The sequence below is a fragment of the Zalophus californianus genome, chromosome 4 (assembly GCF_009762305.2).
Source record: "Zalophus californianus isolate mZalCal1 chromosome 4, mZalCal1.pri.v2, whole genome shotgun sequence".
NCBI classification, from domain to species: domain Eukaryota; kingdom Metazoa; phylum Chordata; class Mammalia; order Carnivora; family Otariidae; genus Zalophus; species Zalophus californianus.
This window is the reverse complement of record NC_045598.1, coordinates 74,303,928-74,330,283: the sequence shown is the minus strand read 5'-3', so window position 1 is coordinate 74,330,283 and position 26,356 is coordinate 74,303,928. Positions and strand designations below refer to the sequence as shown.

Genomic DNA, 26,356 nt, shown 5'->3' with positions numbered 1-26,356 from the left:
TCAAGTCCCACATCGGGCTTCCTGCTCAGCAGGGAGTCGGCTTCTCCCTCTGACCCTCTTCCCTCTCGTGCTTTCTATCTCTCATTCTCTCTCTCTCTCAAATAAACAAATAAAATCTTAAAAAAAAAGAAAATGTTTTTAAATTAATGTAGTAACAGTCGTAAGTTTTGATACAGAAAAATTCATCAGATTTTCAAAAATGATTAGATTAATTTCCTATTTACTTTTGATAAGAAATACATAAATGATCACTCTCAGAAATAAAGATTTTATTCTTTTATCTTAACCTCTTCCAAATATATACTCAAGGATTTATTAGTTTTTAATTACCTAAAAAATGCTAGATTTAAATGCATTCTCAAGCTCAAGCAATTTTTACCAAGTTAAAATAATTCTAAACATAGCCAGCAGGTTCAAAAACTGTTTCAAACATCTAAAAATATCTTCTGATATCTTTTAAAAATTTTAAAAGATAGGTCAACAAACTGGTATTAATAAAAACATACAGGGCGCCTGGGTGGCTCAGTTGGTTAAGCGACTGCGTTTGGCTCAGGTCATGATCCTGGAGTCCCGGGATCGAGTCCCACATCGGGCTCCCTGCTCAGCAGGGAGTCTGCTTCTCCCTCCGACCCTCTTCCCTCTTGTGCTCTCTCTCATTCTCTCTCTCAAATAAATAAAATCTTAAAAAAAAAAAATAAAAACATACAATCCAGAGTGATAAAGGGAATGCTACACACACATGCACAACATGCTCCTCCAGTTCCCTAAAGATGTCATTTGAGATTGTTGGCAAAAAATAACAAAAAAAAAAAAAAAAAAAACTTCATCTAATCTCAGTGACAGTAAAAATGCTTAAGAATACAGAATTTCCAGTTAATAGTACTATATATATTTGAAATATTTGAAAGTAGCTAAGAGAATAGATCTTAAAAGTTCTCATCACAGGAAAAACAGATTTGTTACTATGTGTTGATGAGGTTAACTAAACTTACTGTGGTAATCATTTCTCAATATATGCACATCATTATGTTGTACACCTAAAACTAACACAATGTTCTATGTCAATTATAGCTCAACAAAAAAAAAAATTAAATTTAAAGAGAAAACAGAATTTCTAGGATAAGCTGTTTTAAGATATCAATAGGCAGAAACTAGACAAATCATTACTAATCATTTGCTGTCTTCTACACCTGAGATCAATTAAACTTCAAGTCCTAGAAAAAGAATGTAATTTAACACACATCCCCCTAAGAGAATGATGGATACAAAACAGGACTTTAAATTCAAACTATTTTTCTGTAAATCTTTAGTATGTACACATACATGACAGTTTACATATTTTTAATATAAACTTCTAATACATGGATTACCAATTAACTTCACTTGAAAAACCAGTTTATTTAAAATTCATCCAGTGCAAAGTATTTTTAACACATTCCAGAGTGTGAACAAAAACCTCTGAGCTCACTGCAAAAAATGTCTTTAAACAGACATAATTATTTGCTAAACAGAATAAATTTCCTTATTCAAATGTGAATAAAAATATTTCTATAATCCACAAGGGACTTCTCTGTCTTCTCTAAATTCAAGGTATTAAAATAGACCTTTGCATCCATTACCATGGCTGTTTAAGAGAACTTCTGCAATGGTCGAAATATTCTATGTATCATTGCTGTACAATATGGCAACCGCTAGCCACATGCAGCTATTAAGCACTTAAGATGTGGCCAGTGTGACTGAAGAATTAAATTTTAAATTCTATTTATATTTAATTAATTTAAATTTTAATAGCTACATGTGGCTAGTGGCTACAGTACTCAACGACACAGTTACAGACTACCAAATGATCATGACTAGGTATAATAACCTCCAACAATGCTATACTTATTAAAAGGAAAGCATCACAAGGAAGCAACCCAGGGCGCCTGGGTGGCTCAGTTGGTTAAGCGACTGCCTTCGGCTCAGGTCATGATCCCAGAGTCCTGGGATCAAGTCCCGCATCGGGCTCCCCCTTCTCTGTGGGGATCCTGCTTCTCCCTCTGCCTCTGCCTGCCACTCCCCCTGCTTGTGCTCACTCTGTCTCTATGTCAAATAAATAAATAAAATATTAAAAAAAAAAAAAGGAAGCAACCCAAGTATCCACTGATGGATGGGTTGATGTGGTATAAAAGAAATGTGGTATATACATACAGTGGAATATTATTCAGGCTTAAAGAAGGAAGGAAATTCTGACAAGTTACAACATGGCTGAACTTTGAAGACATTATGCTAAGTGAAATGGGCAAGTCATAAAAGGACATTTACTGATTGACTCCACTTACATGTCAAATGCATGGAAACAAAAAGTAAAATAGTATTTGCCAGGACCTGGGGAATGGGATAATGGAATGTTAATGTTTAATGGGACCAGAGTTTCAGCTAAGATAAAAAGAATTCTGGAGATAGATGGTGGTGACAGTTGCACAATATGATGAATGTACTTAATGCCATAAAACTGCACACTTCAAATGGTTAAGATGGTAAATGTTACGTGTATTTTATCACAACCAAAAAAAAAAAATTAAGCATCACAATTTGACCAAATAAATACTTCTGACAGAACAGCTAAATGGAACTATAAAGTCACCAATAAAGGAAAGAAAGTGTTTCTCAAAGGAAACGTTAGATTTGCTGAGAAAAATGTACAGGAACCCCCCAGTGAATCAAGTTGTACTACATTACCACACCATTAACTGAGAGCTGAGCATTTCAATTCTACAGGCTCAAGCTGGACAGAGTATATTGGAGCTCTTTTAAGAAGTCACAAGGCGGGAGGCATCTTTGAGCTCGCCGAGTAGACACCATGAGCAAAGCTCACCCTCCCGAGTTGAAAAAATTTATGGACAAGAAATTGTCACTGAAATTAAATGGTGGCAGACATGTCCAAGGAATATTGCAGGGGTTCGATCCATTTATGAATCTTGTGATAGATGAATGTGTGGAGATGGCAACTAGTGGGCAACAGAACAATATTGGAATGGTGGTAATATGAGGAAATAGGATCATCATGTTAGAAGCCTTGGAGAGAGTATAAACAATGGGTGTGTTCATCAGAAGAAATCAACTGCTTCCACATGTCCCCTCCATAGTACCTGTTTTACTACAATATAAAAATCAGGTCGTGTGCATTTTCATATTGAACTTTTTTGTTAAATAAACTTTTATAATAGTCAAAAAAAAAAAAAAAAAAAAAGAAGTCACAAGGCTAGACAAAGTAAAGCCAAAGCAGAATTGTAGAGTGCTTGGTGTTTGTTGTTTGGTTTAATTTGGTTTTAGGGACTGTCAACAGAGCTGGCCTTGAGTAAGTCACACATTGAGCAATAAGAAAAACAAAACCCAGATATGTATTATTTGTTGATTGTGTCCAACAATCAACTTCTTTAGAAGACTATTTTAGTGAAAAGGCATGATAAAGTACAACTCTCAGGTCACAAAGAGCATAGCAAGGAAAAACTAGGGTAGGGATGACAATATCACCATTAATAAGAAATAACTCATACACAAGAAAGAAAGATAAAATTAAAGTACAACACAAAAATAAAAGAGACCACCCTTTTCCATATAAATTTATCTGATATATTTACACCCAAATGTTATGATCACTAAGTGTTAATGTATTACAGCAAAATATTTTAGGAAGCTGCTAGATGCTCAAGTGGAAAGGACTTGTAAAACAAAGTTTATTCTTAAGCTTTTCAAGAAACTTTTTTATTTTTAAGATCTTTACTCGCACAGACATAAATGAGAAATAAGTGCAGACTAAATTTTAACATCAGAAATACAGTATTCCTGTAAAAGATATAAAACATGAGTATTTTTCCAGTTCACTAAAATATCTCATGCATATCAAACACTCACTTCACAAGCCTATTTTGTGGGTAACATGATTGGCCTCTCAGTTTATATATAATTTATAAATATAGAAAACATCATTCAACTACATCAGTAACAGCTTCTTTAAGTGATTTTTTAAATCTTATACACACTTTTAAACCATGATAAACTCTCCAGAAGTTACACTACTTCTGCTGGAATCACACCTCTACACAATATTTTTATTGCTATAAAAATACTACAAAGAACTTTGATACTCCCATGAATACTCACAACTAGGTGGCAAATTACATATTCCCTTTTATATTTATTTTCTGTTATCTCAGGAAAAAAAGATATTTTTCACACTCACTTTTAACATAGCTTTGAAAATATTAACCATTTTTTAGGTATACTAAAGGAAAAAACTACAACTTTAAAGTTAATAAAACTAGAATTGTATAGAGTACTAAAATGAGGAATAGGAGTCAGAAGGGTTCAGGTTAAAGCAGACATTGGCTGAGTGAACATGAACACCTGAAAACTGTACATACAATCCCTCCCCATTCCTAACTCAGAGGGTCATTTTAAGAACCAAAGAAATAATGCAGGTGAAAGTGCTTAATAACTCAAAAATGCTTCACATCGGGTGATATTACTACTAGTAATATTCTCAAATTTTTTCAACATGGTTCTATTTTTTATGAGGTATCTTATAACCAACCCTAGTTCCTTTTCTATAATTACCATTAAACTCTACTAAAATAAAGGATTATCCACTATCTTGCCAACTGCAGAGAGCAAAAGGAAAGGTACCCCCCCCATTTTTATTAGAAATTTAGTTTAGTGCTTTTAGGGACTTGATAAAGTAAGAATTTTGCTTTAGATCTGATATTTAAGGTTCCTGTTGGTTATTCAACCATTCTTAAAAGGACACATCAAAACTAACTGTAGGATTCTGTGTAGTTTTGTGAGGTTTAACACAATGAAAACATGCACCAGAACAAAAATTTCTAAGAAAATGAACACCTTGATGCTTGAGTTCAAAGATAAGGTTTCCATAGCAAAGAAGTCAGTTATGCTAACCAATAAGCAACGAACAATTGGACATTTACTACAATTTATACAAAATTCAAGCATATTCAACTACAGAACTGATATTATTAATATTCATAAGTATATTACCATAAACCTATCTCTCTGTGCTGAAATGTGCAGGACCACCGTGGACTTTGCAGGTATATAATCTTAGCTCAAATTTTATTAAAAAGTCCAAAAGCCTCTGGGAAAGAACAAAATACAGATCTGAATTTAAACAGTTTCATGAAATCACTTAATTCTTCTATAGCTCCATATTTGCAATAAATAATTTCTACATGACAAATAACACACCACAGATTTTTTTTTTTTTTTAATTTTAAGTAAGCTCCATGCCCAACATGCGCTTGAACTCACAACCCTGAGATTAAGAGTCACAGGCTCTACTGATTGAGCCAGCCAGGCGCCCCCCACACCACAGATTCTTAAATGAAAGCTCAGTCCTAGAAATTCATCATATATAAACCTATGATTTCTTTATTCTTACACACATAATCTCACAATGCTGTTATTTTAAGTTTTTTTTTTTTTTTATTTATTTGACATAGGGAGAGAGAGCACAAGTAGGCAGAGAGGCAGGAGGGGGAGAGGGAGAAGCAGGCTTCTTGCTGAGTGGGGAGCCCAATGAAGGGCTCGATCCCAGGACCCTGGGACCATGACCTGAGCCGAAGGCAGCCGCTTAACGACTGAGCCACCCAGGCGCCCACAGTGCTGTTATTTTAAATGAAGACACCATGGAAATACACACACTTTCTGAGAGCTATCCTCATTATTCCTTCTATGGTGCCAAAGAAAGAAAAGAGAGGAAAATAATTAGCCTAGAGAGCATAATCAGCTCTCTAGGTCTTACACCTAACTTTAATCAGTCTGTCAGCCACACAACTTAAGTATTAAAAAAATAAAATAAAAATGAAGTAATCCTAAAATGTAAACCGAGAGAGGGAAGGGTTACTATCCACTATATGCCAGGCACTTCATGGACATCATTAAAAAAAAAAAAAAAAAAAAACCTAAATAACCTTCTGAGCCAAAAATTATCCCCATTTTTATAAGAAAACTTGCCTCATGTTGCTAAATAACACATACCAAAGCCAGGCAGCTAATATGTGCTAAATATGAGATTTAAACCTAAGTCTATAGGACTCCAAAAGTTGAATTACCTACTAGACTAGTCAGTGAATTAACTAGGCCTTGAAGTTATTGATTAGTAAATTCCAAAAAGAAATTGAGCAGGTACATATAAGGCTACTGATTTATTATATTGCCAGTTAAGATATTACTATCAATTATCTTCATCATTTCCTAAGAGACAGTACATTTTGACATCAAGAAGGGAAGTAAAGAGAAGTAGAAATGGCAAAATCTCAGAATGGAGGAAAGTCCACCCCTTTACTTACAAATTCACAATTTTATATCAGTATATTCAGAATACATACGCATATATTGTCCTTAATGTGAAAATATCATCATGAACAGCACTGGTCCATGACCCAGTGGTGGTTAACACGCTTGAGTATCTTCAAAAAATGCATTTTTTTTAAGCTCAAAGAGATTTCCTTTTCTTCAGGAACCAAATGGATAATGCATCAAGGATAGGCTCAAGTACCTTTATTGTAACAGGTACTTCTAACTGATATAGACTCATTAGCAGATAAAAGAATCCTTCCCCCTCCTCAAAGCTCCCAAGAGAATAGGAGATTAGATAACTTCTACTGATATAGTAAGAAGTAAGTTTGGCCATTTAAAGGTATATCTACTTTTTAAGAAGAATTTATCCGATGACATACACGAGTTCCTTTTGTTTGAGGAACATCTGAGAAATTTGGCTATGTTATCTGAGAGGAGGAATCTGAGGAGACTGGACTGTTCTTCCTAGGGAGAGAAAGAATTTGTAATTTCTATGGCAAATAAGGAAGAAAGGACTGAAGAACAGACATGAAGCTGAGGAGAAAGGAGCCACCTATAGGATATGAAACAGTATACTGGGGGGGGGAGGACTAAGAGAAATATGGGTATCTTTGTGGAAACCAGTTAAATATTTGCATGTCAATGAACATATAGAAACAAAAACCAGGGGAGCAGAGAGTGCCATAAGAACTTAAGTGCCCACCACCAGGAAAACAGAAATTTTTTTTTTTAATTTATTTGATAGAGAGAGAGAGATAGCAAGAGCAGGAACACAAGCAGGGGGAGTGGGGGAGGGAGAAGCAGGCTTCCCACTGAGCAGGGAGCCAGATGCGGGGCTTTGATTCCAGGACCCCGGGATCATGACCTGAGCCAAAGGCAGATGTTCAACCATCTGAGCCACCCAGGTGCCCCAGGAAAACAGAAATCTTAAAGAGACTTGGGATTTCCAAGAATATAAGATGGTGGATTCAAACTTATCTTACCTAAGCTTGAAGATAAAATTTCAACATGAATTTGCGTTCACATCAACTAGCTAGCTATCAAGAACAAACTGAATGAAAAACCAAATACTGGCAAGGAAAGCTATGAGAGATGCTGCACAAAGTAGAGGGCCAGGGTAAGGACCTGAGCAGACAGGAGATACACTGTGGTTACTGGAGTAGAGACACAACTGGGATAAAAAGCAGACAGAAAAAAACCACCAAAAGAAAGAGGAACTAGAGTATATGGGTTAAGAGGACTTCGTGCTCTCAAGGCAGAGACCTGGATTTTTATCTTGGTTTAGGCTAAGATGCGACTATGGAGGTGTTATTTAACTTCTCTAAACTTTAGCTCTCTTGCCTATAAAATGGAGATATCAGCACTACTTCAGTAGAATTGTCTTAAGTGATATAAGCCAATATGAATTAGTTATAATGTTTTTAATAATGAAAGCTTGTTACTTTTATTACTTTTGCTTCAGTTGTATTGAGACACAGCCCCTTCTGCCAATGGAAAATTCTCAGGCTGAGATGGGGAACTCAATTATTATGATTGAAGGTGATAAACTTAAAATTATGTTACCTGTCAAGTGGCTCTACCTAAAGAAAATGATGCAATGCAGTTATGCTCCCAAAACAAATGCAGAAAAAAGTTTAAAGTAATACATGTAAAACCTGAGGATTTTCCGACATGAGACTTATTTATTCAACAAACACTGGTAAGTAACTGCTATGAACAAGTTGCTCTGCTCAGGACTAAGGGGTAAAAGACAACGATAAGATATTCCCAATAATTTTAAGCACTCAACTAAGGAGAGAAAAGGAGGTGGGATACAAACTACAGTGCAATGCAATATATGATAAATATCATGAGATAGAAAACATCCTACTTAAGTTTTGAGGACAGAATATACATGACAAGGGGTAAGTAAGGAAAAAAAGAATCTGAATTGGACCTTAAAAAAGCATCCAGTAGATAGACTACAGCAAGAATATATATGTAAGGAAACAGTAATCATGGAGTGCCTGAAAAATAAGCTGCTTACATGAAAAAAGTCAAGAATTAAAAGGTATTCTGGGACTACAACGACAGCCATCAGTGCTAAACTAAGGAATCAGGGCTAGCTCACAGGCAGTAAGGAGTCCCTGAGTGCTGGAGACAACTTCAGAATCTGGCAGTTGTACATAATCTAAATAAAACAAAGTGAGACTGAAGAGGTGGGGTATCAAGATATTGTATTGTCGAGATGATAATGCAGGCCCCAGCGTGGATAGTAGCAAAATAATGAATGAATTCAAGTTACAAAATTAAAAAAAAAAAAAATCAACTCAAGAAGCTTAGACAGTAGTCAAAAATGACCAGCAGAGGCGCCTGGGTGGCTCGGTTGGTTAAGCTACTGCCTCCGGCTCAGGTCATGATCCTGGAGGCCCAGGATTGTGTCCCACATCCGGCTCCCTGCTCAGCAGGGAGTCTGCTTCTCCCTCTGGCCCTCCCCCCCTCTCGTGCTCGCTCTCTCTCTCATTTTCTCTCTCTCAAATAAATAAAATCTTTAAAAAAAAAATGGCCAGCAGATTTCTAGCATGGGCAAGAAAGGGAAGAATGATAACCTTTTAAAAATATAGAGAAGTCAGATGTAGCAAAAGAGTAATAGAATCAGTCACGAACTCAGTCACTTATTTATTCAAGCATTTATCAAGCATAAGCCACAGGCGAGGTGCTAGGTACATAAAGATGAGTAAGACCTAGTTCCTGCACTAAAAGCGAGACACACATATAACTTAACAATTCCTATATTGGATGATATATTCTGTAACATGAGCCACAAAATGGGAAGTAAGCTAATTTGCCAATGGGTCAAATGCTACATGACCTATCACTAAAATTACTTATCAAAAATGTATCTTAAGTAAAATTTTTGATTATAGGCTATGAATATATTCATATAGTCTATCAATATATATGCTTTTCTTAGAATTTTAAAGAGTGTCCAATATGTCAAAAGCTTTTCAGGCAGATGATCAATACCACTATTCTTAAAGTTAGAGCAAAAGCAAAGATACATAAGTATATAAAAGCAGTGTAGTTCCAAGAACTGCAAATACTTTAATATGACAGAATAATATGCAAGGAGAAAAATCTGAAAGGATTGAGAAGGACTGGATAATGGAAGGTGTGACACATTTTATTGTAAAATTCATGGAAAATTATTAAAAAGGTCTTAAACAGAGAAGCTCTTTCTAACCTATACTCCCTTCTTAGAGAACAGTCCCTATCCCAAACTCATAGGAGAGTCCTTGCAGCCATATTGGTACTTATCGGTACTGAGAACTTCATCCCTCCATTGCTGTAACTGACCAGATCAGGAGTACATGTTCTATACAGGGCCAATCAAATTTTCTCATTAAGAATTTATAATTGTGGCACATCCACACTGACCGTGGAGCCTACTTAAAAGAATTTATAATTGTGACACAGAATAAGTGAGTCAGTTAACTGCGGATATTAGACTTGAAGAGTTCATGGAAATTCAGAAGTTGGGAGTGCCATTTGCAGGCCATATGAAAAAGAACCAGTATACAGAATATATAAATCAGTATACAGACTTAAAGAAAAGACAGGAGAACACGTAGCCCTAGAAAGAAAGCAAGCCTAGAGTTTCCTGTCCAGTAGTCATGGACATGGCTAATTATCCCACCTTGGATAAAGTGAGATGTCCATGTAGCCTTCCAATAAATGCAATTTTTGTTTAAGCAAATTTAAATGGGTTTCTATTCCATGCAATCCTGACAAAACAAACTGATTAATGCTGGTGGTTAATCTAAAGAATAAATTAGAGGACAAATAGGCTAGAAACAGAACATTTAAACTAGGGAAGAAGTTATCAAAAGAAAGCAATAGTAGCAAATATAGGCAGATTGTTATAAAAGAAAAGTAGCCAATATTGTGCAGGGGCCAGGAAGCTTAATTTAAACAAGAGTTTCAGGAAGTTGAAACAGTATCAACTGCCTCAAGGGACTAGAAGGAGCAGGTCATTGATGCTTTTATGAGGATAATTTCAACAGAATAATTGCGAGAGAATATTTTTAAAAAGCTAAGAAATAAGTGGAAGAAAATAAACACAACTAAGAAATTTCTTTTAAACGGATGCCAGAGTGGCTCAGCCGGTTAAGCGTCTGCCTTAGGCTCAGGTCATGATCCCAGGGTCCTGGGATGGAGCCCCACTTCAGGCTCCTTATTCAGCCGACAGCCTGCTTCCCCTTCTGCCTGTTACTTCCGCTGCCTGTGCACTCTCGCGTGGCTCTCTCTCTCTGACAAATAAATAAAATCTTTAAAAAAAATAAAAAAAGAAATTTCTTTTAAGGAATGTGATGATTAAAAGAAGTTTGAGGGGACAACAGTATTAAAGAAAAAGTATTTAAAAAGAAAAAGGAGAGATATAAATTTTTTTTAAGGCAAAGAATCAGGGGAAAATGAAAGCCCCATACTGCAAAAGAATGGAAAGGAAGCAGAAATCTAGGAAATTAGAGCCACAATGAGATCAAACAATTTTTCCTTAAAATTGATTAACAGCAACAAAAACTAATGGTTAAAATTCCAAGAAATTTTATTTTTTTTTAAAGATTTTATTTGACAGAGAGAGAGACAGCGAGAGAAGGAACACAAGCAGGGGGAGCGGGAGAGGGAGAAGCAGGCTTCCCGCTGAGCAGGGAGCCTGATGCGGGGCTCGATCCCAGGACCCTGGGATCATGACCTGAGCTGAAGGCAGACGCTAACGACTGAGCCACCCAGGCGCCCCTAAAATTCCAAGAAATTTTAAAGTCGAGAGAAAAAAAGTTGAGGAAATTCACATTATTAAATATATATATATAATATATATATATATATATATATATATATATAAATGTATCACTCAGTAGAGGCAGTGACTACATGAGCAATTTGTTGAGAACAAAGGAGTAGGAATAGATTGGACTTAGGAAAATATAGGTTTGAGCCTCAACTGGGGAATATGATGGGGAGTTAACAAAAAGTAAATCAAGGATCTTATTGACCACAGGCTTCAGGGGATATAACAAAAAAGAAAAATCACAAACTGGTACTATAAGGAATAAGTGACTTACTAACGATTTAGGTAAGGATAACTTCAAGTATAATTCATTACATAACCTAGTACGATATACCCTTAACTTCTAACTCGCAAAAATTAAATAAGGCTATTCAGAAATGTTTCTGCCTTAAAAATGGAAAAACGTTCTATTTTAAATTTACATTATAAGAGATATTGATATATACGTCATAATATTTTAAAAATTAAATAACTTAAAACCTTTGTTTTACTCTGTATTCAAAAATCAACTCCAGACGTATTGACTTACATATAAAAAATAAAACTCCAAAACTCTTAGTAGAAAATGTACTTAACTATTAGACCCAAAGTAAGGAACAATTTCTTACACAAAAAGCAATTACAATACAAGAAAAGATTGATAAATTTGACTAAAATTAAGGGTTTTTTTTTTCACCAAAAGATACCACAGCAGTGACAAGATTCCAGGTTTATAAATACCAGTAAATTCTGCAATAATATTTTGTTTTCTATCCAGCATTAAATCTAATCAACTCCAGCATTTATTAACAAGCTGTGCAAATAACTAAGTAACTGATCCAGTTTGTTCTTTAAAGCAATAATAATAATAATAATTAGTTTGCCCTGAAAAGATACAGAATGGAAAATAATCAGCAGTTCATAAACTATTTGCACACAAAATTTTCACTACTTTTTTGCTTGTAAATTCATTCTTTAATTGAATCAACTAACTTTTGAGTGCCTGGTACATGTTAAGTGATACAATATTTTATGACTTTCTATGGTTGTTCATTTGGACAGTTTGTGAATCCACAGGTCAAATCTGTGTAACTTTACCCTTTCTGTAACAAATCTAGAATAGATATTAAGTGCAGGCTTGCTGATCACAATGATATAAATGTTTCTAAGTATTTGCCAAAAGGTAAAACATTTAAAACATTAAAAATTGTCCCTCCCACAAACTCCCTAAAATAAAGTGAAAAGACAAATTACAAACTGAGAGAAGACATACAAAGGATTAAGATGAAGAGTATAAAGAACTCCCATAAGTCAGTAGGAAAAACAGAAAAACAGGCAAGAGACTTGAACAGGAATTTCACTGATAAGGAACTATAAAAGGCCAGTAAACATAAAAAGAAATGTCTACATCAATGATGATCTGGAAGATGCAAATCAGTACCACAATGTGATAACACTCTACACTCTTCTGATCTGTAAAAATTAAAGATAGTATCAACTGTCAGAGAAGATGGATAATCAAAGGATCTTTCATCTCATCTATTGCTGATATGAATATAAATTGGTGCAATCATATTGGAAGTTGGGCATCATCTTCTAGAGTTGGGAATTCACCTCCCCTGTGAGACAGCAATTATACCTTTAGGTATATAATTAATAAAAACTCTTACATGTATACAACAGGAAAAATGCATAGAATGTCCACAATAGCATTGTTCACCATTACAAAAACCAAAAAGTAACTAAATGCTCAACAAGGGAGAGTGAGTGAATCAATAACCAAACATCCAACAGGGGAAGAGTTGATGATAGTTTACTCAATGAAATATTATACAGAAATTAAAATGACCATAGCAACATGCGCTGATATGAATAAAAAAATCAAGTTCAGAAAGATTATATTTAACATAATTATATAAAAACAACTAAAATAAAAGATATATCCTTTTAAATTACATATCCAGCAAAGCTATATACAAATAAAGCAAGAGAATGAACACAGGACTCAAGATGATCATGACCTTAGTTGACAAGAAGGTGGAGATAGGGGTAGGTTAAGTTCCTAGTTTTTTTGGGAGGTGGGGAGTGAGTGGTGGTCCATGGGTGCTTATTATAGTGATAGATGGATGGATAATTAATCCAATGCAGTGTACTTAAGGTTTAGTAAAAGTAAAAAAACAAAAAAACAAATTTAATGAAATTAGTTCACGAAAATTCTGAAACAGGCAAAACAAGCACCTTCTTAGAGAATCACCAAGGTAGCAACTACAGGAAAGGGAAAACAATATGATTAATGTGTAAAATATATGATATTTAACACATGTATGTATGATACTTAGATATGTAAGTATGTCTTCTATAATCTAAAACAAATTCCAAATTCTGTCGTAACAACTTTGCAATAAATCAAGGTGTTTGTGAGCGAGGGAAGCAAAGCTTTAACTAATTAGAAAAAGCAAATCACTGCTGAGTTTCTAAAATAGATAGATCTTAATAACAGTATATGTTATGTAATTCTTATATATCAGTTCATCTTCATAACGTGACACCAACATTTACTTTCAAATCTAAAGTATTTATTATCATCAAATACATTCCTCCCATGCTTTCCTGTTCATTTTAAATAGACAATATTTATACACATTACACAATTTTTGTGAGATTGTGAAACATGAAACATGACAATAGAGCTAATTTCAAATAAAATTTTATTAGATAAAATTAATAGAAACTAGACATGTATCAAAATAAAAGTTTTCTGGGGCGACTGGGTGGCTGAGTCGTTAAGCGTCTGCCTTCAGCTCAGGTCATGATCCCAGGGTCCTGGGATCAAGCCCTGCATTGGGCTCCCTGCTCCACCCTGCTCCGCAGGAAGCCTGTTTCTCCCTCTCCCACTCCCCCTGCTTGTGTTCCCTCTCTCGCTGTGTATCTTTCCGTCAAATAAATAAATAAAATCTTTAAAAAAAATAAATAAAAGTTTTCTATTTCTGCTTTTCTAAGATATTAGGGGCTTTTTGACTAGTAGGTTTTGCCATTCAAAATATTAAATATCTTTTTAAAGCTTTAAATTACTTTTCAATTTTCCAACTTTGCTGCCAAGTTTGAACACTGCTATATATCAAAAGTTAATCACATTAAATGTTATATGATCTTCTCAGAGAGTAAAACTGGTTTTTGAGATACAACAGACATTTGATAATTGTTCAACGGGGTATATCTTACAAGGAAATGATACCGAAGTAACTATCCTTTTATTTATTTGAGAGAGAGAGCACTTGCGAGAAAGGAGCAGAAAGAGAAGCAGAAGGAGAGGGACAAGCAGACTGCATCGAGCACACAGACTGATGCAGGGTTCGATCCCATGACCCCGAGACAGTGACATGAGCTGAAATCAAGAGTTAGACGGTTAACCCACTGAGCCACCGAGGCGCCCTGAGAAGTAACTATCCTATTTAAATATCTTATACACATCTGGAAGTTTTAAGTGATATTTATCTCTACAACCACTCTACTCTTTTTTGTTTAAAAGGGGGCACATAGGAATAACCTGATAAAAGGCATAAGAATCTGTGGCTAAATTTGAAAAGCAAAAAGAGAAGAGCCCAAGAAACCAAACACAAAGCCCTGGGTTAAACAGACAATGCCTAGAAGGTGCCCCCCTACCCATCATTTGTGAATAGAAGTTGTACAAGACTAAAAAAATCTGTATTATACTAATTAGAGATGATAGAAAACAATCTATTTAGAGCCATCATTTTGTAACACTAGTTTCAGCAGACTTTTACCTAGGTAAAAGGTGTTTGGCAAGGTATTTAAAGACATGCCTTATTCAATAAAGTATGCAGCATTCTGTAAGAGTAGCAATAATCAAATCTAAGCTGAAAAACCACATTGTATCAATTTAGTATTCAAAGAGTTGATGCTATGTATCATTGCCCATTACTAAGTCTATCCTGTACTCTTTACTTTTCTTCTCAACTGTATCTCAAAGTACTGACGTAAAATCAAAATGTTTTTATATAAAAAGTCAATAAAGCCAGTCAGATCCATGTATCTGTAACTAGTGGCAAGAAATTTTCTTAACCTACAGCTACTTCTATCTTAAAAGGCTATGAACCTCATTTTTCTTTAAAATTCTAGTAAATTGGATAAAGGGAGGAAAAACAGTAAATCAAATCATTGTATACCTTCAAGTTACACAATATTGTATGTCAAATATATCTCAATTAAAAGGGGGGACAGGGAGGAAATGGACTGAAACGCCTTGGGACTTATAAGTTGGAAACTTTTGTCAGTTATCTCTGAGTAACAGAACTATGAGCACTTTTTATTTTCTTTGGGCTTTCCTGTATTTATAGATTTTCTACAATGAACATGTATTATGTTTAAAATTTAAAAGAACTGTAGGGGCAGCCTGGATGGCTCAGCCAGCACTTAGTTAAGTGCCAGTTAAGCAACCAACTCTTGATTTCAGCTCAGGTCATGATCTCAGGGTTGTAGGTTCAAGCCCCATGTCAGGATCCGTGCTGAGTGGCGGAGTGTGGAGGCTGCTTAAGATTGTCTCTTCTCCCTCTGCCCTTCCCACTCATGCTCTCTCTCTTTTGAAAAAGAAAAGAAGGGCGCTTGGGTGGCTCAGTTGGTTAAGCAACTGCCTTTGGCTCAGGTCATAAGTCCCACATCAGGCTCCGGGCTCAGCAGGGAGTCTGCTTCTCCCTCTGACCCTTTCATGCTTTCTCTCTTTCTCTCTCTCTCTCAAACAAATAAAATCTTTTAAAAAATTAAAAAAAAAGAAAGAAAAGAACTGTAAAATCCACCCTTACGTTCTCATACTACATTCCTTCAACCCACCATAAAATCTTAATCATCCCGACAGAGACGTTCTACTTTCCAGCATCACTGCAAAATTAGATGTCACCTAATTTCGCACCAAATGGGTAAAATAACTGTGTTGTATGTAGGTGTAACATAACTAGGGCAGAAATCCCTTTTGAACTTTTCAAGGGAATATTTTTGGGACAAGGGATTCAAAATGTTAAAGTAATTTCTTAGGGCAATGATTATAATCAATTTTTTTTAAGATTTATTTATTTGAGAGCGTGCGCGAGAGAGACAAAGATAGCAAGAGAGCACAAGGGAGGAGAGGGAGAAGGAGACTCCCTCTAAGCAGGGAGCGCGACACTGGGCTTGATCTCAGGACCCTGAGATCATGACCTGAGCCGAAGGCAGACGCTTAACCAACTGAGCCAGCCAGGCGCCCCTATAATCAACTTCTGTTAGAACAGTCAAGACATTTCTCATTGTAGGTGACAAATGGTGGGCACCATCTCATCAATGTATTGAGTGCCTATTAAGTGCCAAACACATAGCTTGGTTACACATGGGCTTAAAGTTTTAAAGCTAAGTTTATCTTATGGGATACACTACAGAGAAATGCAAAATCATCTGGAAAGATTTCAGCAAACATTAGACAACTTTCACTAGAAACAGTAATTGTTTTAAATGATGAAAACCTGCAAAAGGTTATTTTGCACTGTTATTCTTTATAGAATACTACACCTTATTCCCAACAACAAAGCACTGCTAAAGTACAGACTACCAATAGAACACAGAAATTATTTTTCTTTGTTATAGAGGAGACTAACAAATAGTACAACATTTATATTAAAGTTAACTCTGGTTAATTACATTTTTGGCCAATTTTTTGGAAAGTTTACACATCAATAACACTGCAATGCAAAATATTTACAGGTCCACAGAACTGAGGCAGCTCAAAAAACGGTATAGTGGAAAACGCCCAGATCTGATTTCAAACTCAGATTTACAGTGTAACCATGAACAATCTACCTAACAGTCCTAAACATAGTTTCCTGATCTGTCAAATGGAAATAACAACACCCACCTTATTGGACTATAAAATAAGGTAGACAGAGTACCAAATACAATAACTGACATATAGCAAATGTTCAATAACTGTTATTTGTACTCTCTTCTAGAAGTGAAGTCATATCTTCTCAACTTTATATCCTCCGATATAGGATAGATTTTGTAGATACCCAATAAATGTTTCTTGAAATGAATTCCTATAATTTAAGGCTAACTACCTCAACCTTCCACTTGAGCAAGTCACCTGTACTTAAATAAATTCTGCTGAGAATGGAATTTAAGATTCCTGGCCTAATACTTTATCAGGCATTTTGATGAATATAAATCACTGATACTCAACAAGGTAACTTTATTAGTATGGTATTCAATATCTGAATCTGCAGTCTACCAAATTACTGTTGTAGCCAATATTTTCATTTTGAGATTCTTTAGTTTTCATTAATCCAGTTTCCTTAAAAATAAACTTTAATTTCTTTGGCCCTTGGGGCGCCTGGGTGGCTCAGTGGTTAATTTCTTTGGCCCCACGAAAGAAATATCTCACTAGGTTTCCACTTCAAATAAAAAATAAAGAGAACAGGATAAAACTAGTTATAAAAGATAAAAATTAGAAACTGCCAATTAAGTTTATATTTTTAACAGCCTATTTTTATTTTTACTACAGCAAACATTCCTTATACATTGAGGCCTCTAGCCATCAAAGTTTGTGTGTACTTTATTAGTGATTCCTTGTTGAATAAGCCTCCTAAATTTCTAGCAAGAGTTAGAAACATTACTCCATAGAAATATTACAGTAAATAACAAGGCAAAACATTATGGTTTCAGATTTTGTTTTGTCTTTCCACAACTGAAGGTTATTAATAAGCCAATTCCAACTCAAGTAGTAAAGTATTTCAAATTTTGCAATATAATTTGAAAAACAGTTTTAAAATGTTGGATATGCAGGAGCGCCTGAGTGGCTCAGTCAAGTGTCTGCTTTTGGCTCAGGTCATGATTCCAGCGTCCTGGGACCAAGCATGGTGTGGGGCTCCCTGCTTAGCGGGGAGTCTGCTTTTCCCTCCCCCTGCTCTTGTGCTCTTGCTTTCTCTTTCTCCCTCTCAAATAAATAAATAAATAAAATCTTTTTAAAAAAATGCCGGATATACAATGTTTCTAAAAATAAGTATCAATTTCATTAAAAGTAGGTTGTAACATGTAACTTTCAGTTCAAGTATTCCTGAGACAAGATAGGGCAAAGTAACAGTTTTTAACTACTAAACACCAGTTTTAAAGTTTGCTACATAATTATTTAAATACTTAAAATCAGTTATGTCAGAGAAGCATTAAGAACTACATATTAATTTCTCAATTTAAACAAATTCAAACAACACAGGTGCTTTTTAAAAAACTGGTTCTCTGAACAAGTTTGAGAAATATTTGGTTACTATATACTAGTTCCATGACCCAATATAACAGTAAAAGATTTGAATAGATGGATAAACTTGGTGAGCAAATTTTATCACCATTTCTCTTAAGTGCTGATATAATGTTCTCAATTAATTTAATATACATGATAAAGTCCAAATGCAATAGCTTTTATTAAAACTGGGAGTCAAACACACCAAGAAAAATGTCCTGGGTATACTTGTCAACTTACAAGGTAACACTTAATAAAAATCATTCTTTTTCTGGAAGGGGTTATACTTTTTTTTAAAGAAATCTAACTTTAGATTAGTGTTCCCCTACTTTGATCCCATTTTTTAAATAGTCATGTTTAAAATTTGTTATCTCTCTGACTTGCTTACTTCTTATTGTCAAAATTGATCTTATTAAAAGTCCCTAAGTGTTTTAATACATATGAAAATATATTTTCAGGTCCAGTGCCAAAATGAGTGTCTTTTATGACAATTTTCTATAAAATACAAATAAGGATGCCAAGTACTTTAAATTCTGAAGCCACTCCATTCACAGAAAAATGCTCCTGCCCATTTTTACGGATTTTTCTCAGAACCAAAGTATGCTTTTCATATTTCAAGACTAGGCAGTGGAAAGCATTTCCAATGTGCCTCAAACAAACCTCATTTTAAAAGCTCATGTAAATTAATGAAACAATAAATTCCATTCATTTAGCAAATGTGGTATGCTGTAAGACCTTATAAAAGGCTAAGAGTAATTAGACTACTACTATATGGCAACATGTTCAATGACATAAATTCAAAGCTGATTCAAAGGATTCCAAGTTAGCAACCCTGCATTGTTATACCTTGTTGAAATCTCTACTTTTGTTCACTAAATATCAAATATTATAATAGTGCCTTCAAGCTTACATCTAACTGCACAATAAACCGAACTTATAAAGAAATCTATCGAAAAATATATTTAAACAGCAAAATAATTAGAAGCAGTTGCAGTACTTAATTCTGGCATCATCAAGAATCAACCCTTCAGTGTCCAGATTCACTCTCTTAAAAAAAATTAACTGTAATGCAAAAAATATTTTTTTTCTTGTCTTAATTCCTATCTCCAATATCCGAGTAGCTAGAAGACGTCTACAGTAAAACACATCAAAATAAATATAAGTCAAAAAACAAGCATAAAATTTTAATCCAGATGTGAACATCTCTGCACACCCCAAAGTAATAAAAAATAAACACAACGTAGGTACCCTTGCAGAGCATAGACTTAAGGGCAAAAATCGTGCCTACATCATTAACTATTTAGCCGTAAATGGAAAACAATACTATTACTACTCGACATAGACTCAACTAATCAAGGGACCTATTTTGTTCTCATCTTCTGCAGGCATGTGGTGCCCAACATTCTCCCTCAGTCTACTGCTTGCTCATTTGTAAACAACTTCTGCAGCTCTTTATCTGGTGTTCAAACGGGAGGCAAAAAGAAAGTCTGAAAAGCATCAGCATCTGAGTTTCCGGATCTGAGCAGGGAGTAGTAAAGAAGAGGATCATATAGGTATCATCTGGTTAAAGAGAGAGAGAGAGAGAGAGACAGCAGAAAAGGTAGCCCTCATATTAGAGGAAAGAAATTCAGTCACCTGAAAAGGGCTAGTGAAATGAAGCAAGCATTTGGTATGACACGCTTCAAGAAAGAAAAAAAAAGAAAAAACTTGTCTGGGGGCTGGAAGTTATGGGGGCGCTCTTTGTGCGGAGTCGGAGGAGAAGGGGAGGGACGAGAAAACAGCTTGGGAGTCATTCAAAGGAGTTTAAGGAGCGGTGTACAAGGGAAAGGCGAGGCGGGGCCTGGCCTGGAGGAGGGAGGGGGCTACAGGGGCGTCCGCGGGCCGCTCTGACACTAGGGAGGGGGCGGTGAGCTGGCCGCTCCAGGGACCGGGTGGGAGCGGACTGCAGGCAGACGACAGAGATGGGGTCCCTCTGGTAGGTAGAGTCAAATTAAAGTGGTGGCAGGCCAGAGCTCTGGCGGGGAAAGAGAGTCCGGCTCCCGAAGGAAGCGGCTCCCGAGTGACATCCCGGAGTTTCCGCACTTAGCGGGCTAGGGGCGCGGCGGCCCTACGGCTTCCCTGGGCCCCCGACCCCGCGCCAGACCTTCTCCCTCTCTCTTTCGCCAGCGCCTCCCGCCCGGGCCGCGGCCCTTACCTGCAACTCCGTGAGCAGAATCTCCCCCCGTTCGGGGTTGGACGCCATTGCGCTCCGCTTTGGACTCCGCACCTGGCCGCGGCCGCCGCTGGCGAAGGGAGAAGGCGGGACCGGACCCGGGGTGGGGGGTGAGGAGCGGGGAAAGAAAGAAAAAAAAAAAAAAAAAAAACCTAGGGATTCATGGAGGCGCAGCCCCTGCTGGAGGCGCGGCTTATTTCGCCCGGTTCATGGAGAGCGGCGGGGAGCGAGGGCACTCGTAGCGGGCTCCCCCTCGCCGCCCGCCCGCCGCTGCCGCCGCCGCCGCCCGCACCAGATTCTGTTTGCTCAGTCGCTCCCTCTGGGCGACGCCGGGAGCCGCCTCAAGCTTCTCGGTGCGGGGCGCTGCGGCCGCAGCTGCAGCTCCTCCTGTCGCACCATTTGGCTGTCACTGCGTCGCAAAAGCGGCCTCACTTGGCGGCTGCCAGAACACGTGACGGCCGTGGCCGCTACCTCCAGTAGCGAGGGGGAGGTGGGGCGGAGAGGACCCCGAGGGCGGGAGCAGCGCAGGGGGTGGGGCGGCTTCCTACCCGGCTCCGCGACGGGGGCCGCCGTTGGACCCCGCCGGGGTGAAAATGAGGGAAAGGACTGGACTGGCGTCTCTTGGGAGGCGGGAAGAGGAAGAAAAAACACACGCCCGCTTTTCTGCTGCGTTTAACGGCCCCACCGTGAACACTAATACTCGGGAGCTTACTCTTGTGTTTTTTTCCCCTAGCGCCACTTATCTTGTCGAAGTTTAGGCCTAACGTAAACGAGCCCCATTTTAACCTCCACAACCTGAAGAGTTTCGGGGCTCAAATTTTATAGATTATTCCCCTACCCCCCACGGACCCAAGCTGTTAAGCTTGCCTTTTGCTCCCTCCCACTCCCATCGCGCCATTCCGACCAGTAAGGTGCACAGCTGGCTAGACTGGGGTGTGGTCTGTACTTTTCAAGAAATGAAAGCGCTTGGGATCTCTGGCAGTCAGCTTTTAGGATGTCTTTTCCCAAGCACTGAGCTGCTATGGTTGGGGCTGTAGAACTCCACTGAGTTTAGAATCTGATTAACTAGGTCTTGGATTGTTTTAACTGAAAGTAAACTGGAGGTCGGGCGGATTAGCCCCGCGAATGGGAAAAAAAAAAAAAGCCAACTTTCCTTGATGTAAACATCCAAGCTAAGCTGTTAGTGACATATAGCTAAGTAGTGTAAGTTTTGGTTTAAGAAAATGACACTGTAGTATTCGGGAATGTCAATAAAGTCACCAACAGGTAGCTTTTGTTTTGTCTCAGCAGTGAATGGGTATTTCAGGCAGCTGCTTAACTTTAGATTGAGGCTGGAATACAATGTCTTTGTTAAAAGGTACTTGGAGAAAGTGTTAGGGGGTTATTTAGATAGCTACTTGAAAAGCTTAATTGGCGTATTTCTTAAGAAATAACAATATGTACTTCTCTTACACTCCATGTGAAATAGGTCTGTTGGGTGATGCTAGGACTTATATTTCTCTTTTTGTCTTCTCAAGTCTCCTGCATTAACTTGACAAACATTTATTAAAAATCTAGAGTTTTATGACCACTATGAGTTTCTGAATTCAACTCATAATATGTGATAAGGAAATTTTCTGCCCTGTGTTTTAAATGTTTGCAACATATATGTTTAATGCATTGCTTTGATTGAAATGATAATTAAAATATATGCAATAGCAACACTTGGAAAAGCCAGCACATAATTGCCCATCCTGGTAACTAAGAGCCAGACAGTGTCAGAGGCCCTGGAGTTACAGCTGCGATTAAGAGAGTCCTTGTCCCTGGAGTGACCGAGTCTTTTGGAGAAAGAGTTGTGTCCAAATAAATATGATGCAATTTTTATTTTTTTAAAGATTTTATTTATTTGAGAGAGAGAGAGAGGAAAAAAAAAAAAAACAGCATGAGAGGGGAGAGGGTCAGAGGGATAAGCAGGGTCCCTGCTGAGCCGGGAGCCTGATGTGGGACTCAATCCCAGGACTCCGGGATCATAACCTGAGCCGAAGGCAGTTGCTTAACCAACTGAGCCACCCAGGCGCCCATGATGCAATTTTTAAAGAGTAGGCACAAAATGTTAGGGAAGCACTGCATTCAGATTTGTATAGACATATATAATGTGTGTGTGTGATAAAATATACATAAAATTTACCATTTGAACAATTTTAAAGGTACAATTCTATGGCATTAAATGCATGCAGATATATTTTGCTAATTTTTGCCTTGCCTTATTCTTGAATGGATTTGACATGGCTGACATGCACATAGTTGGTGCTTAATGACAGAATTAAAAATTACCTATGTAAAGGGGCTCCTGACTGGCTTAGTTTGTAGAGCATGTGACTCTTGATTCTAGGGTTGTAGGTTTGAGGCCCATGTTGGGTATAGAGATTACTTATAAAATCTTTTTAGGGTGCCTGGGTGGCTCAGTTGGTTAAGCGACTGCCTTCAGCTCAGGTCATGATCCTGGAGTCCCAGGATCGAGTCCCACATCAGGTTCCCTGTGCAGCAAGGAGTCTGCTTCTCCCTCTGACCCTCTTCTCTCTTGTGCTCTCTCTCAAATAAATAAATAAAATGTTTAATAAATAAATAAAATAAAATATTTTTAAAAATTTACCAATGTAAGGACTTAGAAACATAGTCAAAGAGCATTCTTTTAAAAATTAAATTCAGATATAAGAAAATGTTGATATTTTAGCACCAGGGAATTTTTTTAACTAGAAGAAACTTAAAATGTCTAGCATAACTCTTAATACAGGTAAAAGAAAATAGGCCATAATTTACTTAATTAATAAGGAGCATGACAACAGTATTACTTAGTGGCAGAGATGGAGAATGAACCTAAATCTAATTGCTTGGCCCAGCCTTGTTTTAACCCACACCATGCTACTATAAATACTTTAAAATAGAATCCTCATGGGATGCCTGTGTAGCTCAACCGGTTAAGGGTCTGCCTTTTGCTCAGGTCATGATCCCAGGGTCGTGGGCTCCCTGCTCAGCTTCTCCCTCTGCCTGCTGCTCCCCCTGCTTGACTCTCTCTCTCTGACAAATAAATAAAATCAAAAATATAAAAATTAAAAACAAAACTTATTAAAAAATAAAATAGAATCCTCATTTAAACTGAACTCAAAGCATTATAGTCCCTCATTTTTTTAACCACAGAAAAAAACCTCAAACTTTACATATTTCTAGAGCTCAAACAGTTTTAATTTGATATATCATGTGTGAATGTAAGTAACTAATATAAAAAGTTTTTAAAGCTATGGGAATTATTTCTGATTAGGTATAGTGGGGAAAATAGTGCATACAAAAGGGAGGCCAAGACAATATAAAAACTGCATGACAATCTGGAAAACGTAACAGTTTAAACAATTAGTTTAATTTAAGCTAAAAACTACAAACCAGCTCACAGTCTCTGTTTAGGAAAAAAAAAAATGTGGGGCGCCTGGGTGGCTCAGTCGTTAATCATCTGCCTTTGGCTCAGGTCATGATCCCAGGGTCCTGGGATCGAGCCCCGTGTTGGGCTCCCTGCTCTGCAGGGAAGCCTGCTTCTCCCTCTCCCGCTCCCCCTGCTTGTGTTCCCCCTCTCACTGTCAAATAAATAAATATTTGTCAAATAAATAAATAAATAAATCTCTGTCAAATAAATAAAAGCTTTAAAAAATTTTTAAAAAGAAAAAAATGTGATAGGACATGGGACATACTTATCAGAATGAAACACACTTGAAAAAGTTTTAATGGAAACTCATGTTGATTTAGATGAATTGTATTCAGTCCCCATCTACAAATGTTTTTAGGGAATCCTACCTATATGTTACCTCAAGTTATGTTCTAATTTATATTAACAATAAAAAAGAGGAAAGCTTTATTGTTGCTGCTGTTCTTGTTTTAAACGACTGTCCATGTAAGAAACTAAAGACCAAAAAATAACTGGATTGTATCACTAGTTAGGCAGGTGCCTTTAAAAATATTTCCTAAATGTTTAAAGGTCTTTAAGAAATAGAAATGACCAGGATGCCTGGCTGGCTCAGTCGGTAGAGCATGTGACTCTTGATCTCGGGGTTATGGGTTCGAGCCTGATGTTGGATGTAGAGCTTACTTAAAATCTTTTTTTAAAAAAGGTAGAAAGGACCAAACATATAGAAATAGTTTCAGTTAACAATAATTAGATAGAAAATGTTATTTTCTGTTTTCCTTTTTTTTTAAGATTTTTATTTATGTATGTGAGAGAGAGCAAAGGCAGGGGTGGGGGAGGGGCAGGGCAGAGAGAGAAGGAGAAGCAGACTCGTCGCGGAGCAGGGAGCCTGACTTGAGGCTTCATCCCCAGGACCCTGAGATCAGGGTCTGAGCCTAAGGCAGACCCTGAGATCAGGGTCTGAGCCTAAGGCAGACACTTAACTGGCACCCCTGTTTTCCTTTTTAAGTTGGAAGACATGTTACAGGAAAAATCCTAGTAGAGCTGAACTTTATTTTTTTGTCATTGTTATTTTCTGTGCTGTTGGGGTGAAACATTCAGATATTCTGATAAGGCACCTCTTTTTCCCTTTGATCCTAAATGAAATGAGATAAGAACTATATATCCAGGGAAGGAGTTAGAAACCTTTTCTTTGTGAGCCACAGTTTTTTATGGTCTTGTATTTTTCATTTCTCTTTTGCTCTTCCTTAATATTTATTAAAATGTTTTTGAAAATTCTGGCTTATCTATCCCAACAGCATTATGGAGAATCAAGGAAAGGGTTTTTTTGTTTGTTTGGTTGGTTGGTTTTGGTTTTGTTATTGTTTTTCCAATGTTAACGTTGATAGAAAAGGAGAAGAGTAACCCCCTGCTCCCAAGGGATCAAAGTGAAGTAGCAGTGGTAATCAAAGTGACAGAATCCCAAAGGAGAGACAAAACTCAGAGAGAAAGAGTCAGAACTACTTTGTCACCATCCTGTTCCTTAAGGAACCCCCTGTAGAGATTGTTCCCTTGTATGGATGAGAATAATTTTGAGAACAAGATTGTTAAAGTCAAGGTCACAGTAGAGTCAGCTATAGTGACTGTAGCAGATAGTTTTGAGGTTGTCTGCTCAAATCCTTTTCCCTTCTTTGGGAATTTCCCCTATTCCCTGAGAAGTCTCTGTAGCCATGTTGATTCTGCTTGACCTAGATCTTCTAGTAAACTATGGGCAGATCATGATAGAACATGTCTAAGTTTAGTCAACAAGATTCTCATTCTAAGAATTTGGAAGTAAAATACTGGAATACTGATCAATTGGTGGCCCTGGAGTTCAAGGATTAGAATGGCCATTTTCCGTCATATGTAAAAGATGCAGAAAAATCTGCTCGTTGGAAAGAAAAGAAGTCCTTCCTTCCTGTTACTGGAAATATAATGCTTACTAAGGCATACCTGGTCTTTGTCTTCATGGAACTTATAGTTTAGTTAAAGAAACATAATGACAAGGTGAATTCAGGGTACTTTGTGGGGATGTTTTTGTTTTGTTTTGTTTTGTTTTGTTCTTTAGTTTCATTTATTTAAGTAATCTCTACACCCAACATAGGGCTCAAACTCACGACCCGGAGATCAGGAGTTGCATGCTCCTCTGACTAAACCATCCAGGTGCCTGGAATTCAGGGTACTTTGAACATAGGTCAGGCAGTCCTTTCCTGAGTACTTCACACTTAAGCTGAGATCTCACTGGTGAGTAAATTA

The 26,356-nt window shown here is 37.1% G+C and overlaps 2 protein-coding genes across 2 annotated transcripts in view; one reads left to right on the top strand and one right to left on the bottom strand.

Moving 5' to 3' along the window:
• Positions 1-20,789, bottom strand: part of PKN2 (protein kinase N2) — a 137,785-nt gene extending 116,996 nt beyond the window's left edge. The window contains exon 1 of the mRNA XM_027608178.2: positions 20,635-20,789. Coding sequence (XP_027463979.1) covers positions 20,635-20,682 — 48 coding nt within the window. The 5' untranslated portion in view covers positions 20,683-20,789. The remainder of the gene's footprint in view (positions 1-20,634) is intronic.
• Positions 2,843-3,031, top strand: LOC113930747 (small nuclear ribonucleoprotein G-like). Its single transcript, XM_035727144.1, has one exon. It carries the CDS (start codon positions 2,843-2,845, stop codon positions 3,029-3,031), a length of 189 nt encoding a protein of 62 aa, XP_035583037.1.
• Positions 20,790-26,356: the final 5,567 nt, after the last annotated feature.